Source organism: Medicago truncatula, chromosome 4 (genome assembly GCF_003473485.1).
Source record: "Medicago truncatula cultivar Jemalong A17 chromosome 4, MtrunA17r5.0-ANR, whole genome shotgun sequence".
Lineage (NCBI taxonomy): Eukaryota > Viridiplantae > Streptophyta > Magnoliopsida > Fabales > Fabaceae > Medicago > Medicago truncatula.
Window position 1 is genome coordinate 57,628,651 of NC_053045.1, and position 18,257 is coordinate 57,646,907.

General features: G+C 32.1%; 1 protein-coding gene across 1 annotated transcript; it reads left to right on the forward strand.

Annotated features, from left to right (window-relative positions):
* The first annotated feature begins 4,720 nt into the window (after positions 1-4,720).
* Positions 4,721-5,609, forward strand: LOC25494072 (NDR1/HIN1-like protein 3). The gene has a single exon (XM_013602798.3). It carries the CDS (start codon positions 4,721-4,723, stop codon positions 5,459-5,461), a length of 741 nt encoding a protein of 246 aa, XP_013458252.2. The 3' UTR covers positions 5,462-5,609.
* Positions 5,610-18,257: the final 12,648 nt, after the last annotated feature.

An 18,257-nucleotide genomic window follows, 5' to 3' on the forward strand; every position in this document is an offset into this window, starting at 1 on the left:
AAACCATACTCTATTGATAAAAAATGTTACGCACCGGTCTTTTTTTGCTTTGATTATTTGTGTTGCACCCTCTATAACTGAAGTATGTCAAAAACTACAATTACATTTTCTTGCGAATTCTTTACTTTAGTGTGATATATATTCATGTTTTCAATAATATATATATATTGGTGCCCCCACTATTCATATTTTCTGGCTCCGATATTGTGACCAAGCAATTGCATTTTCCATGATAGCATTTTATTTTATAACAAATGGGATTATTTTTGCTCAAAAAGAAATGGGATTATTTGGATTATGTTTTAGGGTGCTGCTAACTGGTGCCCCGAGAACTGGTGCCCCGAGACAGTGGTTAAGAAGAAATAAATGAATAGATTATTTATTTTACCTTATTTAAAGTGATAAATAAGTCAATTAATTAAAATAAAAGAGAGTTGTATTTAATACTATATCAAATTTCCTTTCCTTTATTTTTCTTGTGATTTTAGTTTTGGTAATTTTTTTCACGTGGATTTTACTTCCTTATCCTATTAAAAATATGATTTCCTTTCCTTTAAATAAGTCAACTAATTAAAATAAAAGAGAGCTATATTATTTTCATTTCTTAACAATTATTTTTTTTTTCACGTGGATTTTACTCAAATGAATTTTCTTTTTTCCGTAAATTTTATATGAATCATTTTTTTTTTCTTTCAAACCTCCGTGAATTTTTTATGAGTCGTTTAAAAAAAAATGATTCAATGCTTGTATCACAAAATAGGAAATTTGACGACGTATTGAATGCACATTTTCATTATTTTAATTACTACCTCCGTCCCTAATTATAGGACACTTTTGAAAAAATAACGGGAATTAAGATAGTGGATATTTGTATTAAATATGTTTGTAATTACTATTGTTTTTACAATTTTATCCTTTAAGAGAGTGTTGATTTATTTTTTCATTTAAGAGAGTGTTGATTTATGTTTTCAACATGTTATTTATTGCTGATTGTAGAAAAAGATGTATAATAAATAAGGGCATGTATGTAAAGAAATAATTAATGTAGTTGGAAATAGGAAAGGGGTCTTATAAAAAGGGACAAACAAAAAATCTCAAAAGAATCTTATAATTAGGGACGGATGTAGTAGTTAATTTATTTCTCACTTTAATAGAGGTAAAATAAGTGAGATTAATTCATTGATTGCATGTTCATTTATTACTCCTAACCATTGCTCCGGAGGTACCGGATAGCATTGCCTTATGTTTTATTTTCTTTTCGTAAGTAAGGAAACTATTATCGTTATAAATGTATACAACTTTCTTTGAGAGTTAATGCACTAGTTATTGATTACTTTAATCATTTTAATTAAGGCCATTGATTATAATAAATTTTCATTTATCTTGGCGAAAACCTTCATGTCACTATTATAAGTAATTTTTTCTTTTCTTTTCATATTTGAATAATTAAGGATTCAAGTATAATCAGATATATTAATTATTTAATAAATTTGAAAAATGAATTTTTGTTTATAATAGTGACTGGATGCAGTATTATTTTGATTACTTTTTTTTAGCCTTGAATTGAGGCCCTTGATTGCAGGTTTATAAAGGTTCTTATTTTCTTGGAGGTTTATAAAGTTTTTTTTTTCCCTGTATATATTATACATTGTTTTTCTCTGATTATTGACACGAACTAAGTGCGAATAATTTGAAATTTGAATTTTAGCTCACAACAAAATTCTTAGGCTTTGAACTGTACATGTTTCAATAAAATGATTTGTGAGGCAGAAATTGTCTCTCACATAATACACGCTCAAATTATAACTTTATAAAAGTAAACTACACGCTCTCAACAAATATTATGAAAAGTATCTATATATAAATGTGAAAAAATATGTTTTTTTTTTTAACAAATCAAAATGAAATATGATTTTAAATCAATAGTGGTCCACACAGCATAAGGCGTGTTAGAAAAACCATTCCACAAAATGTGAAAAAAATATGTTAAGCCACCAATTTCTTTTTACGAAAATGTTATGTAAATGATATTTTTTTTAATGGCAAATATGTTATATAAATAAAAGTTTGCTAACTATCGGCGTGTATACAAAGAGAATTTGAATGTCCTCTTGAGCTTAACTTAGTTGATAAGGATAATGTATAATATATGTAAAGTCCGGAGTTCAAACTCCGACCACCACAAAACAAAAAAAAGCATTTGAATTCGATGATAAAGACTTCCAACTTATGTGAGATAAAAAACCTTCACCAAATAAATACCGCACTTGATTTAAAATGAAGAATATGAAATGCATATATTTACAACGAAGAATATTTATTACACAAGTAATTTCGACACCATTTATCCAAAAAAAAAAGTAATTTCAAAATGGTGTCGAAAAAAGCCTAAGAATATTCTTCACAAAAGGAAATTACATTTTTTTTTTTTTTTATAAAAACCTGTTACAAATAAGTTAAATTTTGTTCTAACAAACTTATAAGCTAATTCAACAAACTATAAGCTAGCTTCTTGTTGTTACCAAACACAACCAAAGTATTCACAATAATCAGAAACATACGCTTGGCAATATTTCAAAATAAATGAAGAAATTCTCGGTATAGCATCACTCATAATATGTGTACATATTACATGTAAACATATTTAAGGCTCGTTTGTTGTAGCTTTTTTAAAATATATTTTTATATTGTAACATCTTTTTGTTATAATTTATTTAATAAAGAATATTTTAAATAAAGCTTCAAATGAAAGAAAATTTTGTTTGAATAGCTTATCGTAAAATGTCATTCTAAATATCTCATCATTTTGTTATAATTTTTTATGGATAATAAATTTTTAAAAAATCTATAAAATAAGAAGCTATTTCAAATAGCTTTTCATAAAAATCATTTTTGAAAGATGTCATCTTGAAAAAAATATGTGATTTTTTGAAGGGAAATATTTGATTTTTACTTTGTAAAATCTATAACAATGAATATTTTTTTAACAATTATATATATATATTTTTTTATCAAGGATTAATTAAACATGAATAGAAGGCAAATTAACAACAAGCCGCACCGCTAAACCTTTTTGGATGGAAAAGTTAATCCTTGTAAGTTGTAAACACATCATTCATATACCTCTGCTATAGTTTTTTCATGTTGATAAAATGGCAATGCAATGAATTTGAAATAACTTCTACAGTTTTTGAGTTAATTTCCATTAAAAAAACCATTTTTAGAAATATAAGAAAAATCCATTTTCTTTTAAATCTATAACAAACAGACCCTTACCCATCCGATGTCCGTAATGAATTTTATTCCCAATTACCCTCGAATGTGGGAGTAGTTATGGTGCATAAGGAAATCCTTATGCACCGTGCATAAATCCCAACATAATTGCTTCCTACACTCCTAAAGTGAGTCAAAACCATTTTTATTCAAAATGAAAGAAATCTGATGGTTGTGATGTGTTTATGCACGGTGCATAAGGAAATGACTTATGCACCATAACTTTTGCCCTCGAATGTTATACCCTACTTTGTCTGCCCTTTTCTTTTATATAATTTTTATTTTAAATCTATAACAACATATAAAGGGAATATATATATTTTTTTGGGGTGAATTTTTTATTATTTCAATTATACCGTTTAACAAATTTTCTTTTAAGAATGCTAATAGTTGGTGCTATTGAATTTTTTTCTAATTATATTTGTTAATTATATTTGTTATATTGTTTGTAAAAGATAAATATAGTTTATTATTATTTAAAAGTTACAAACATGTTTTCTTTTAAGAATGCTAATAGTTGGTGCTATTGAATTTTTTTCTAATTATATTTGTTATATTGTTTGTAAAAGATAAATATAGTTTATTATTATTTAAAAGTTACAAACATGTATACATATGATTTTAATCAAAATCTAAATAAAAAAAATACTAAGTTTGTAAAAAAAAAAACATATTTTTAATTTACACGTGTTAGCACAATGGAAAAAAAAAGGGCAAACGAGTATGGAACAATTGTAAAAAATATTCATAAGAAAGAATAAGCAAAAAGGAAAGAAACAATTTCATATAATTAAATTTTGCCTATCAATTTTTAATGATAATCATCCCTCTCAATTAATTTTTTTTTAATGATAATCAATTTTCTTCCTTTTTCATTCCTTATTGTCTTCCAAATCCATGCACCTTGAGTCTATAAATATCCTTTGGTCCGAGACTGAAAAAACAGCGAGGAATTGTAGAGGAAAAACACGTATAAGAAATAAGAAAATTGAGAGAAGTAGAAATTGAACTCCAGATCCAACCACAGAGGTAAGTTTCTTGTTTCTACTGATTCCTTAGGTAGTGTATGCTCTTATATCCTTTCTTTTGTTTATGGCTTTCTATCTAACTCTTTTATTTTAAAAGAGAGTAATCGATCAAAACATTACTATTATAATTGTTTCAAGCAAATATCCCAAATGTGACCAAAATTATTATAATTGTTTCAATAAAAATTATTAATTCCTTAAAAAAAAGTTTATTAATTAATCTAGGTTGGTGTCGTAGTTTATCTTGGATGTGTAGTTTGGGCGCCTAATTTAGTTATTAGATGGAAATGTGTCCCTATAAAGCAACATTGTATTTTGCAATTTAGAAGCTATAATGCATAGTGCATTCTCAATTTTTATTCCATCACTTTGTTGAATACATCTTTAGTATTGGTTCATACCTTCTCCACAGGAAAATGATGGCCGATCATCAACTTAATGGCGCTCACTATGGCCCTTCCATCCCACCGACGAGACCACAAAGGCGACGCCACAATGCCGGCTGCGGCTTCTGCAGTTGCATCTTGGGCTGCTTTAGAAGCTGTTGCGGATGCATGTTCAACTGCATTTTAAGCCTAATTTGCAGAATCATAGCCACAATCATCATCTTGGTGGCAATATTCGGTTTCCTCTTCTGGCTTATCGTGCGTCCTAACGCCCTCAAGTTCACCGTTATGGAGGCATCACTTACTCAATTCAATTTCACAAATAACAACACACTTCATTATGATCTTTCCGTCAATCTCACAATCAGAAACCCTAATAGAAGAGTTAGTGTCTATTACAATGACATCGAAACACTTTCATTTTATAAAGATTTTAGGTTTGGTTCTCAAACCCTAGGAAAATTCTTTCAACCTCATAAGAATACAAGCCTTTTGAATCCTGTTTTTAAAGGTCAACAAGTGATTCCTTTGAGTTCAAGTCAGATTTCGGAGTTCAATAAGGAGACGAACAATGGGGTTTATGGAATTAATTTGAAGGTTTTGCTTAATGTTAGGTTTGCCTTGGGTTTGATCAAGACAGGGAATCTGAAACAAAACCATCATTGTGATTTGAAGGTTCCTTTCAAGTCACACAATGGAACTTCTTCTTTGGGTAATGGATTTCAAGCCACTCGTTGTGAATGGGATTCCAAATGGTGGTTGTTGTTCCGTTAGAGCTTATTATATAAGCCACTCAACTTATATTTTCTGTTTAATTTATGTTTTATTTGATTTTGCATGTTCAGTGATGAAATGTTCCACGACTACTATGAATTTCGTTTTTCTGGTGTAATTATTTATATGTTTGCTGATTTTGGTTAAAGGGTTGAAATAAGTTCAAACTAGCTTATTAATTAAGTTTGGATAATTAAACTGCTTAAAATCATTTTGCACACATCTATACCGATAAGAACAAATACTAAACGCGATCTTAGCCAAAAGGTCAAGAGAGATGAGTTGAAATATGGCCTTGCAGCTCCATTTAACACCTACTCAGTTCCTTTCTTGAGTCTTGACTTGTTGATGTGGGGCTTCTACGCAGCAGCTTGGGAATCACTGATACAATCCATTACACGCATTTGTTACGAATCCAACAAAGAACAGTTTCACAATCAGGAATTGATTTAGTGACTTGTGAGTCTTATAGGCCACAAATTTCTTTATTCCTAAACATCACAATCAGAATCATCTGAGGGATTTCCCTGATAACAATTCAAACAACAGAACTCCAAAGCTACAAACGTTGCCCTTTATTTATATACATATGCCGAAGAAATAATCTCATCTGGGGTAGAGTTGAGATGGTTATAAGAGACATGAAGGTGCTACAAAGTTTATATTTTGCAAATATGTCTTGATGACAGATGAATTGGTAAGGTAACAAGTGATCCCTTCCCATGAACATGGATTGGGATGTTTGTTGGTATTCCAATCAGGGAGATTAAGAAGATTGGAGAGATGGATCATGCAGGTTTTTGTTTGGACAGTAAGAGGAAAGTGGTTGTGTATTCATACCTGTCCATGTTCACGTTATGTTTTCTCTCTCCCCCTTCAATAGATGTCATGTTTCACAACATCCATACAAAAGAAAACTACACAGATAATGCTATGTTTAGAATTGTGATTACATTCAAAATTCTAGTTGCCCAATGCTATTTGACTTTGAAAATGTCGAAACAAATTCTCGTTTGGAATAACACAATATAAGGTAGAACAACACATAACAAACTTTTATGATATTGAACAATTTTTTATCTTATAAACTTGTACGTCCTGTCACGTTCTTTATTTTTTAACAAATGAAACACATCCTAAGAAACAATTATTGAAACACGACTAATAAAACCACGACTGCCAAGAATCTTGAAAGATAAGTTTTGCTTTTCTTAGAATTGTTTTTATCAAAGCTTATTCTACATTATCTAAAAAAAAAAATTGTTCTAGATTAGGCTACAATCTTAACAACTATCAATTCTACGTCCTCTAAAAAAAAAAAACAATCAATTCTATCTTAAATTTTTTGATAGCTTCATCAAATTTCCAATTTCTTATGAAGCGGTTCTGTTATTTTCCCATTGTTGACAGAACACAACTAGAAATGGAACAATTATGAGTAACTGTTTTCCAATTAAATACACAAACCAAGGAAATGATATGATTCAATTGGGGTACTATTATTTATGGTCTCATGTCGTGACATAATCTCGTAGCTTTGACAAGTGGATGTGAAAACTGAAAAAATATAAGTAGAGGTGATTGACATGAACAAATTAAACTGAGACAAATCTATATTAATATGATAATTCTACTAGAACCGTTCATTCTAAGAATTAAACTTTGAAGAAGACCAATGACCATTTGAAGTTAGAACTTGACAAAAGTTAACATATCACCAAATGTGAATATTAAACTACATGCAGTGGTTTGGTTCCTTGTCAAAACCTTAAAAAATGAAGGTAAACTATTTTTGAAGAAGATCAATGACCTATTTGACTATTTTGTACAAGATTCTCGTTCGGTTTTAGAACTATCCCCTACACTATAAAAATTGAAACCAAACAGACCTTTACATAATGACAATCCAAAATTTGGAAATTTAACTATCCCTACATATCTTTCTAATATAATTTTTTGGAGGGATGGTGTATGAAGTTAAGGTGTGTTCTACATAACAGTTAAGAAATAAGGCAAAACTTTCTGAATTTGACCTAAATGTAATTCTCCTAATCGGTAATACAAGGCCAACTAAAACATGTTTTGAAAGAAACTCATGCATGCTACATAATTCAATTTTAAATTTATTTCCAATAACAAGTAAGTTTTACTGAAATTACCTTTGTTGAGTCATCCATGAAAGAAGAACTCTTGCCATATGTAAGACCCCAAAATTTTATTTACAATTATTTTGTCTTTATTTGTGATAAAATTATTCTAGTATCCTTTGATTTTGTTTTTATGAAGAAACTCTACCTTAATTAGTCTTATGAATTTCTAGTTTCGAGGACGAAACTATTTTAAGGGGGTAATAATGTAACATCCCGATATTTTATATATGTAATTCTAATGATTTTCTTGACTTGTCATTTAGTTGGTCAACAATTTATTTTATGTGCGAGAAATTTTACAAAATCTTGGCATTCCTTACTTTTGGTTATTAATTAGGTTTTCTTTCATATAGTTCATTTTTAATAATCAATTTGGTGTGACAAAAATAGGATAATCATTCCTTAAATGATTTATTTTCATTCAAATAATTTAATGCTTCATTTTTATTTATAATCTATTTTAGAGTTAATAATTTATATTATATTAATTATTTTATTTTGTGGTTCTCTATTTCGACATGGTCATCCACGTTCTTTTAGTGGCCTAATTGTCAAGCCATAGACTTTGCAACTATCCCCCAATTACTCGGTTAGTGGCCTTGATTGAGTTAGGAAATAGATAACAGCCCCATTTCCTTTTATTGTGGGTATAATAGAATTAATTGGAGATTTTGTTTCTACAACTCATTCAGTGGCAGATCTTCTAAGGGACCGACGGGGCCATGACATCTCCCAGGTTTTCCTTATATACAATATTAGTTGTATTTTATCATTAGAATTCGGCTGGTTAAGTGGAAAGGGGGTGTCATAAAATTCTAAATGTCATGAGTATGAGACATCCATGTTTCCTTTTTTACATTTTATCTTCTAATTTTAAATATTGTATTAAAAAAAAAAGCTTCCAAGGGGATTCAAACCCCTATTCCATTGCTACTTTGAATCAATTCATACCACTAGAACGGTTATTAATAATTGATATTTCTTAAAACCATTTAATATATATTTCATATATGTTTGACACCCCCAACAATTTAACTCAAGATCCGCCACTGAACTCATTTGCATCCACTACCAATCAACGTGCATTTTAGAGTCAATGAAGTAGTTATTTTGTTCCTAGAATCAAGACATGCCTATCTGATATCAAATAAACCATCACAAGCACGTTACCAGACCAAAGAAATAGAAAAACGCCAAATTTCCTTTTTAGCGCTACTCTTTTTATTTCAGCTACACGGTTACATTATGAAATTCTCACAATGATTCATTTGTTCATGGAAAATAAATTCCAAGTCTTATTGTCCTTCAATTTTCGTGTAGAACCAAGGTAAGACCTTTCCATCATTTGTCACTTGTTCCTCTTGTCTCCACTTTCTCTCTAATACTAGGGTTCCTTTTTGAAGTTTTGAGTCCTTTCTCTCTTGCAAACTCTTTTGTGGAACTAGAAGCCTCATTAAGGATTAAAGCGTACAAGGTAAGGGCTTTTTTCCATACGTCCAGTGACGTAGCCAGGATTCTGGAGTAGGGGGTACGGAAATTCTTTTTCATAAAGAAAATTTAGGATAAGAGGACCAAGATTTTCAAGCTCAAAAAACATTTATAGAAAGATTTACTTGCATCATTTTTCAAAAACATTGACAAGGCTAAAAATCGAGAACTTCCCAATTCAAAACATATCTTTTATCACTATTTAACTCTTGAAATAGGTGATTCTAACTTCAGTTAATACTAACAATTAAGCAAAATTACAATTTTAGCTCCTTGACTTAATTTTAGGTAACAATTTGGTCCTTTATCTTTTTTTAATTTCAATTTTATCCTTTTGGTCCATTTGCATATGAATTTTCAAACTTCAAATTCATGGTTTTATTTTCTCATGGCATTTCAATCTTCAAAATTTATGGTCCAAAAAAACTAAAATTCATGGTTGCATAAGAATATTAAGATTTGAAGCTTGAAAATTCATATGAAAATGGATCAAAAGACAAAATTAAAATTAAAATAGTAAAATAAAGGACCAAATTGTTACCTGAAATTAAGTTTAGGATAATGGCTAGGCCTATTTAATTAATACAAAACCATATATAAAAAGTAAAAAATAAAAATCAAAATAAAAGCGAAGGAAGAAAAGTCAAAAAGTACAATAATCATTATATACGAAGCTTGATTTGAGAGCTACTGGCCGGTTAATCTCTTGTGTTGGAACTCCAAAGATTGAAAGAAGCAAGGCAGTGCAATAGAGTATTGAGTTGAGGAGGTGCAAAGTCAAAATGTCAGGAGGTTCAGAGTGCAAAAAGATCATATATACATGAGTAACTTTAGAAAGGTAGGGGGTTCATGTGCATCCCCTCAAGCATGAGTACTAGGATCATGTTATGAATTAGAGGTGGAGATTCTTGTCTGTTGAGAAGAAAAAAAAAACTAAAATATGAATTTATATAGTAAAATTTAACCTTTTATAAAAATTATTAGTTTAATTATATTTTATATAATGTGTGTATAAGATGTTACGTAGAATGACATTTATTTTATTTTGATATGCATATATGTTTTTTGTGGTATTGGGAAAGAAGTGTTGGATTTTGTTGATAAACTAAAGAAATGAAAATATAGAAATATGAGTTTTATGAAAATATTTCATTTTGGTTCATGTGGATGATGATGTGTTAATACCTAATTGTGTTTGCTTATGAGGTTGCCTTAGTGGCGGGTATTTTATTTGACTATGCATTTGCCTTAGTGGCGGGTTAATAATATATTTCTGTGTGGTGCCTTAGTGGCGGGATGATATCATATTGCATTTTTGTGCCTAAGTGGCTGGATTTAGTCTTCATTGTTCATGATCATGCATTAGCATATGCATCTGTGTGGTGCCTGTGTGGCGGGTTATTTCTGTGTGGTGCCTGTGTGGCGGGTTATATCCAGATCATGTAGAATTTAAGAGCATGCATTTTACACATAATTGCATTGCATTGGGTCTGTTATACATTTGTGTGTTGATAAGTGATTAAACTATTATAAAGCAAAAGAAATTGTGTGAACCTTATTAAAGCATATAACTTGAATGTATTTTTCTTATTTCTTTTTAATTGAGAAGTTTTGATATGATCTATTTTATGACATTGTTTCTGGTGCTTGAGTATGAACTAATTTGGATAAGGAAATTGACCCTTACACTAACATTTTAGGTGCTAAAGAAGAGATGGTCTATGCTTTGAAGTTTTTCGCTTGAAGTGCGTACGGGGGACAAATTGAGTTTTTGATCTGCATTGTAATTTTGAAATGGACCGGAAATGGGCAGGAGAGTCTATTGATGAAACATTGGTTAACAATGCATTGACTTTTCTACTCAGAGATTGGAGAAAGCACAAGAAAAATCGATCCAAAACAATGATTAAAGAAAATGCAACATTATATAGCATGTCGAAGCTTCAAATTGTTGTTTGATATGCACAAGCAAAATGATCTTCCACCATGCATAAGTGTCTTTTTTAACATTGGATCCACAATGTTATGATTTTCTGACGGGAGGATAGTCATTGTTATACACTTAGGTTAGTTTGATATTTGTTATTGCAACAGTTATTTCCTTGTACATTTTCTGTTCTGCCTCCTGTATAAAGACCTGATCATTATTCAATAAAGTATGAAACTCAGTTTATCTCCTTTTGTTCTCAGACTAAATTAGAGGGAAGCAAAACCGGTTAGAGAGGCTCTCAGAATCTAGGTGGAAAGAATAACTAACATTCAGTTTTGATGGGGGGTATAAGAAAGGAATAGAATGGAATTAGAAAGCAAACAATGATTTATGATGAATTGTAATTGACCACTAGTCTTCCTATTGCTTACACTGGGAGTTGAATTAGTTGATATGTTCTTAATACACTTTGATCTATTTTCTACCAAATTGTGAAAGTCATTACATACTCAAGTATGGTTTGGTAGAAATTTAGGGGGTGTATTGGATTAGAATTTTGAAAGACTATTTTAATAAATAAAATCTTTAAGATTTTAAAAGACTGTGCGAGATTGTATTGATTCTGTGAAATTTTAAAAGACTTTTTATGTAAAAGACGTTATACACTCAAGATTTTAAAGGATTTATCACACTGACTTTTAAGGATTTCAAAGGATTTTATGTGATTTTAAAATTTCAAAGGATTCAATGAATTTTAGGGGAAAAAGAATAAACTTACAAGCGTGAATGATAAAAATAATGAACAAATAAATTCTAGCGTTTGGATAAAGAAAAATAAAACAAATAATTTTTTTTTTACTATTGATTTTCAAATTTTAAGAATTTTATGGATTTTATAAGATTTTAAGGACTAAAAAACACTCTAACACATTATTCTCAATACACATTTTTTATTTGTTAAAAATGTTATTCCCACAAAATTCAATTGTACATATTTAAAATTATGCCAGAACTTACAAATCTTTCAAAAAAAAATATCGTGTCAGCCATTACAAATCGATCGAGTTTACACGAGTTTACCGAGTGTTAACTCCGTCAAACTCGTTAAACCTTCCGATTTTACCAGAAACCGAGTTTACCTCAGAGTTAACACGATTTTTGTACCTAAAAACGTAAACTCGGTAATCTCGGAGAGTTAACACTCGATTTGCAGAACATTGATTACGACATACTCTCTATAATAATATTCTCAATACAATTTTTTATTTTTTTATGATATAGAGAGAGGGGGGATGAGAGATGAGAGAGAGAGGGAGAGAGAATGGAGAGATAGAGAAACAAAGAGAGAATAGGGAGGGGGAGGGAGAGAGAGAGAGAAAGGAGAAGAAAGAGATAATAACTTTTAAAAGAAAAACAATCTCAAGAAATCTCATCTTTTTATATGAAAGACTTTTTCTTGTTAAAATTACACTACAAAATTCCACAAAATCCAATTTATTAAACAATCATTCGAAATTTGAATGATTTTGAATGCCACAAGACATTTTTTAAGTGATGAAAAGTCTTGATTGAATACCTCAAGATTTATTTAAAATGACAAAGAGTCTTGATTGAATACTGCAAGACTTTTTTTTAAATTACAAAAAGTCTTAGATTCAATACCACAAGACTTTTTCATAATTAAAAAATCTTTTAAAATCCCATAGAATCCTAATCAAATACATAAAGTTGTGATGTACAATACATTCCAGCAACTTACCTAATCTAACATCTAGTTGTGCAGTGGAATCGAAGTTGTATCGGTCGATTACCTGTAGGCGATGGATATATGGAAGGTGATTGGCACATTTTCTGTCTGTCAACACACTTTCAGTGTGGTGAGAAACAGGACAGAAACTTCATCAAACCTGCACTATCAAAAGCTAACAATTTTAGCTCTAATTTTTTTAAAATTTGCCGGTTTAAAAGAGGAACATACATCAGCAGCAACCACTTTATGGATTATTTGTCACTGCTGTAATGCATGTCATTGGACGAATAAACCTGCAACTTCTACTACAATGATGAAGCTTGAAGATGATATTGTCTGAGACTAAAAATATGGCCTCCTAATTGTATCGCCTCTTTAATATTTTATGAAATAAGTGAAGTTGTCTTTGACTCAAGAAAAAATTAACAGTTTTCATCATGCTGCAGCAAATTGTACTGTGCTTTTTAAATCGTACGCATGCTCTAGAGACTATGTTCAAAAGAAAGACGTGGAATTAAAGTTTATTGAAATGCAAATATCAGTTAACTATATTCACTAAATCACTTGTTGAGGAAAGATTCAATTTTATCAAAGATCCTAACTCATGTTGATTGTCAAATCAAGTTCAAAATGGTTCTTAAAATTTTAAAAATCTTCTACTTAGGAGTCAATCTGATCCTGATGCTTCAGAAGTGTTTCTGAAGTCTAAGAATGAGTCATTTCTTGGGCACCAAGTCATTGATTTATTTCTTATTGATCGCCTTTCCCTATTTTCATCTAAGAATAAATTGAAAATCCAGAGGCATACAAAGAGGAGAGAATGGTTATTTCTCCCCTACGGCTATCATTACTAGTTATGAGCCTAACAGGTTCTTTCTCGCTCTCGTGAAGGTTTAAATTCAATCATTTCCCTCTCTTGAACTCATACGCTCTCAATCTTAGACTCTCATTCTCTCTCAATACTTATATTCTCTTTTTTCTTCTAAAATATCAAAACCTAAAATGGCAGAACTAAGAAGTTGAGCGTACCAACAACTCTTTTTTGCATGAATCAAATTTTTCTTTTTATTGTAAATGTATGTAATAATTAGATCGTGTAATCTTTGTTATTCTGCAAACACAAAGCAAAAGTTTCTCTTCTCACTCTTGATTGGAAGGACTATAGGTTCCAAGTCAGGGCAAGTCGAATCAAAGCTATTCTCAATTTTGTTTATTTATTTTTTATTTTTTCTTCCTTGACCTCTAAGCTATATCTTAACACTCAAGATAATATAGCGATCTTATTTACCACAACTAAAATTTTAGAAGGAAAAAGATGGCACACTTTCATTTATGCCTTGACTCAGTGTCTGTTTGGTTGAGCGTTTTTGCTCACCAAACCCACGTTTCTACTTTCAAATGTGACTTTATCACTTTTTGTGATGTTTGGATACAATTAAAAGCAAATCTGAAAACGCAGGTTTGAACCCAAAACTGAAGGTGAAAAACACAAGAAGGGGGGGGGGGTTGAATTGTGTTTTCTTTTTCTCTTAAAAAAGGATTCTTCTTCTGATAAAACTTCAGAAGCAGTTTGATTGCTTCTGATGAAATGATCAGAGTCAGATTGCAGCGGAAAAGAACAGAGCAGAGAAAAGAAAGACAAAGACACAGGCAGTTATCCTGGTTCCTTCCACAACACGGAAGTAGTCCAGTCCCCCTTGCACTTCCAAGGAGATTTCACTATAATCACAAGATTACAACTGCTCAATACTTTCAAAGTATGAGACTTCACAAAACAATGCTCAAGCACACACGCAAGAGTCTTCCAATGCTCAAGCACTAAGCAAGAGACTTCTAATGCTCAAGCACGCAGGCAAGAGACTTCTAATCAAACAAAAATACAGAGAATTGAGTTTGAATTGAACACTTGATATACAATCAGTGGTGTTCACAATACAATACAGAAAAGACTCTAGACTTTGAATTTCTAAGATGTATCAAATCAGTGCAGAAATTCAGTGTGCTTTGTAGAATCAAATTGACAGAGTTTTGGCGCTTTTGAACTTATGTATCTCTATCTAAAATCTTCAAGTCTTCATTCCTTTATATAGAGGCGTGAAAGAGACGTTGAGATAATCAGCACGTCTAAAGAGTCGTTTGAAATCCTTTGATTATCCACCAGTGATCCTTTGCCTGATTTGGGTGTAGTCCTTTGAAGAATAAACTTCAAATTCATTCCCATCTTGAGTGTACAAATTCTGCAGGCATGGCTGTTGTTTTGTCTTGTAGCGTAGACAGAAAACAGAGTAGTGGAGGTAGTGGTTGTACACTTGTACTTTGTCAACTCTATTAATGAGAGACAAGTGCTCAGTGCTATCCATATATCCGTTGATACCTCCCTTTCAATTCTTCATTCTTCTTTGATAAGACTGAATTGAGAATCAGCAACTTTGAATCTTCAGTTTGACTAAAGGATCAAATGTAGCTTCTGGTGAAAATATTGCTTCTGATGAAAACTTTTGCTTCTGATGACTTTCTGCTTCTGATGACTTTCTGCTTCTGATGACGTCATCTCTTCAGGAGCAGTTTAGCTTCAGGAGCAGTTTTCTTCAGATGCTCAGAATTTCTTTTTCTTTCCATTGTTCTTCCAAGACCTATTGAAATAACTTGAGTAGCCTTTGGTCCTGTACACTTGAACAATTATTAGTAATAACCAATTGACAATTTTTAATACCTTGTTATCATCAAAACTTAATAAGGTTCATTGTGAAACACATTTTGTTCCAACAATCTCCCCCTTTTTGATGATGACAAACAATAGTATTTAAAATGTTCAATTGTTGTTGATCTAATTAATAAGTTGACTACTGGGACAGAGGTTTGTAAGCTCCCCCTGAGTCTAATAGTTCTTTAAGGTGAGGTTTGTAAGCTCCCCCTAAGTTCTATTCTTATTAATTAAATTTCAATAAAATACTCATAAAAATCAAATCAGAGGTATTTAAAAGAAGTTTAGAAGTTGTTATAGTAGGGCTCAGTGCCTTAAAAATACTATACATTTACTCCCCCTTTTGTCATCAACAAAAAGAATAGAAACAAAAGAAAGAGTATCAGAGCAAAACAAAACAAAAGAATAAACATATAACTTTTAAAGATAGTATTATCAGAATTAAAGCTTGTAAAACATATTGAAGGTGAAAAAGCACAAGATTCAGAAATAATGATAATATATATAGAAAGAAAGATTAAGATACAAAGACACAGCTACTAAGAACAAAAGTAAAAAACAAGCTAGAGTTGGGTGTGCAACTAAGGTTGGGCTTGCTTATACAACTGTTCTAAGAGATACTTGATCTGGTCATCCTTCTTCTGAAGTAGCTCATCCTTTTCTCTCATTCTTCTTTTATATCCAGCCTGAATTCTAGCAGCCCTAGTGATGTACTCTTCTTCTGGATAGAAAGGAGTGATGTCCAGCAGAGGCACAAAATTCAGCTCTTTCTCCTTAGCTGCTTCATGCATATCATCCAAAAGCTTCTTCAGCATAGCAGAGTGAGATGACACACATTTAGTTCTAAGCTGATCCAGCAGCTCATCAAAGCTCTTCTGTAGATCCATCCATTGATCATAATAGTGAATAGGAGGTGCAGGAACTGTTCTGCGAAGAATCAGTGCCTGAATCTCATCACTAAGTCTGATCAGTTGTTCCTCTATATACTCAGACTCCAGGATATGGTCAGGGATGGGTGAAGGTTCAGTTTGAGTTGTATTTGATATGGAAGGTTGGTCAGAGGTTAAGTCTATTATAGTGGGTGAATCTGGTTGTTGTTGTTGTTCTGTTGTTTGGTCAGAAGGTATATGTTGGTCAGAAGTTGTTTGGTCAGGAGCAACTTGTTCAGAGGCAGTTTGCTCCTGAACAGTTTGCTCAGGGATGGTTTGGGTTTCTGTTTGGGTTTCCAAGACAGTCTTTTCAGGAACTGTCTTAGAGGCCTTAGTGGGTGTTGGTTGCATTTCACCACCTAGATGTTTTTCTAAGTTGTGAAGGGTTGAGTATTCTTGGTGTTGGGGGGTTTCTGAAGTAGTTGCATCTGAAGCTACTTCAGAGGCTTTTTGTGTGGTTGAGTTATGTGGTGAGTTTGTTGTAGGTTCTGGGTTGGGTTGAGGTTGTTGTACACTAACAGGTTCAGGATTATCTGGATAGAGTGGATGAGTAGGAGGCAAGTTGAATTTCTCACAAAGTTTAATTCTATTCTTAGAAAATTCTATTTGAGTTTGCTCCCAGTCAAGTGTTCCTAAATCTGTTAGTTTGGTAGGTTTGGTTTTTAGAAGCTTGTCTATGTGTTGGCTAAGGGGTTGGTCATCTGATTCTGTTGATGATGAAGAGGGTGAAGAGGGTAGAGATGGAATCTGAGTATTAGTTGGAGCGTTAGATGGATTACCTGAAGACTGAGCTTCTGGATGAACTGCTTCTGGAGCTTCTGAAGCTGGTTCTGATGAAGTTGCTCCTGAAGCTTGCTTATTCTTCAAGGCTTGAGAAAGCAGAGTTGCTCCATACTTAACAGTTTCTAACTCCGATGCTAAAGCAACAATGTCAGGAGTAGGCACATACCCTGCAGCCTTGAGACGTTCATCCCTTTCTTTTTCATACAAAATCTTCATCCTTTTCTTTTCTGCTATCTTGGATGCAGCAACCTCCCTAGTATACTGCTCCATTTCTTCAGTCATTTCGAAACTTGGCATGACTATGGGCTCAGAAGTTGCAGTCCTTTTTGCTTTCTTAGGGCTTGAGTCTTCATCCCAGTTCTCTTCCAGTTCTTCCAACATTTGTGCCCTTCTTCCTTCACCTGTCTTCAGATTTCTTGTTAAATTAGACCTTTTTCTTTTGATGGTCTGAAGAGCAGCTTCTCTTTTATTTTTGGGACACGGAGGCTTTTCAGAAGCAGCTTGATCAGAAGCAGCTTGTTCTGAACCAGCTTGTTCAGAAGCAGGCTGTTCTGCTGTTTCTTGAGTACTCCTTGTCCTTTTTCTGATAAGAGGGACATCTTCCAAATCCTCCACTTCCTCAAGAATGGTGGACATAGCAGATTTTACCTTCTTAGCTTTCTTATGCTTCTGAGCACCCACCTCAGTAGCATTTTCAGCAAGGTATTCTTCCTTGGTGATCTGCTTCTTCTTAGATTTTCTGCTTTTGGCCACAGGCAGCTCACCACCATACATTTGGTCAGGAACATCCTTCAAGCTGATTTTCTGGTTAAAGGATTTGTAGTGATCCATGATATATGCCCTTTGAACCTCCAAGGGATCTTGTTTACAGATGGGAGGAAAGTCTGGGATAAGATCTGATTTGGCATCAGAAGGTTTCAAGTCAGTAGGACTCTTCTTCACATCTTTTGCTTTAATCAGATGCATAGCCCTTAGAGTCTCACCATTGATAATCTTCCCTCTAACAGTTCCCAACTGTTCATCTGTGAAGATCTGAGCTTCTTTCAGCATCTCAATAATTCC

Bases quoted from the DNA above. Each gene is read 5' to 3' on its own strand.
- LOC25494072 (XM_013602798.3), top strand. From the start codon at position 4,721: ATGGCCGATCATCAACTTAATGGCGCTCACTATGGCCCTTCCATCCCA.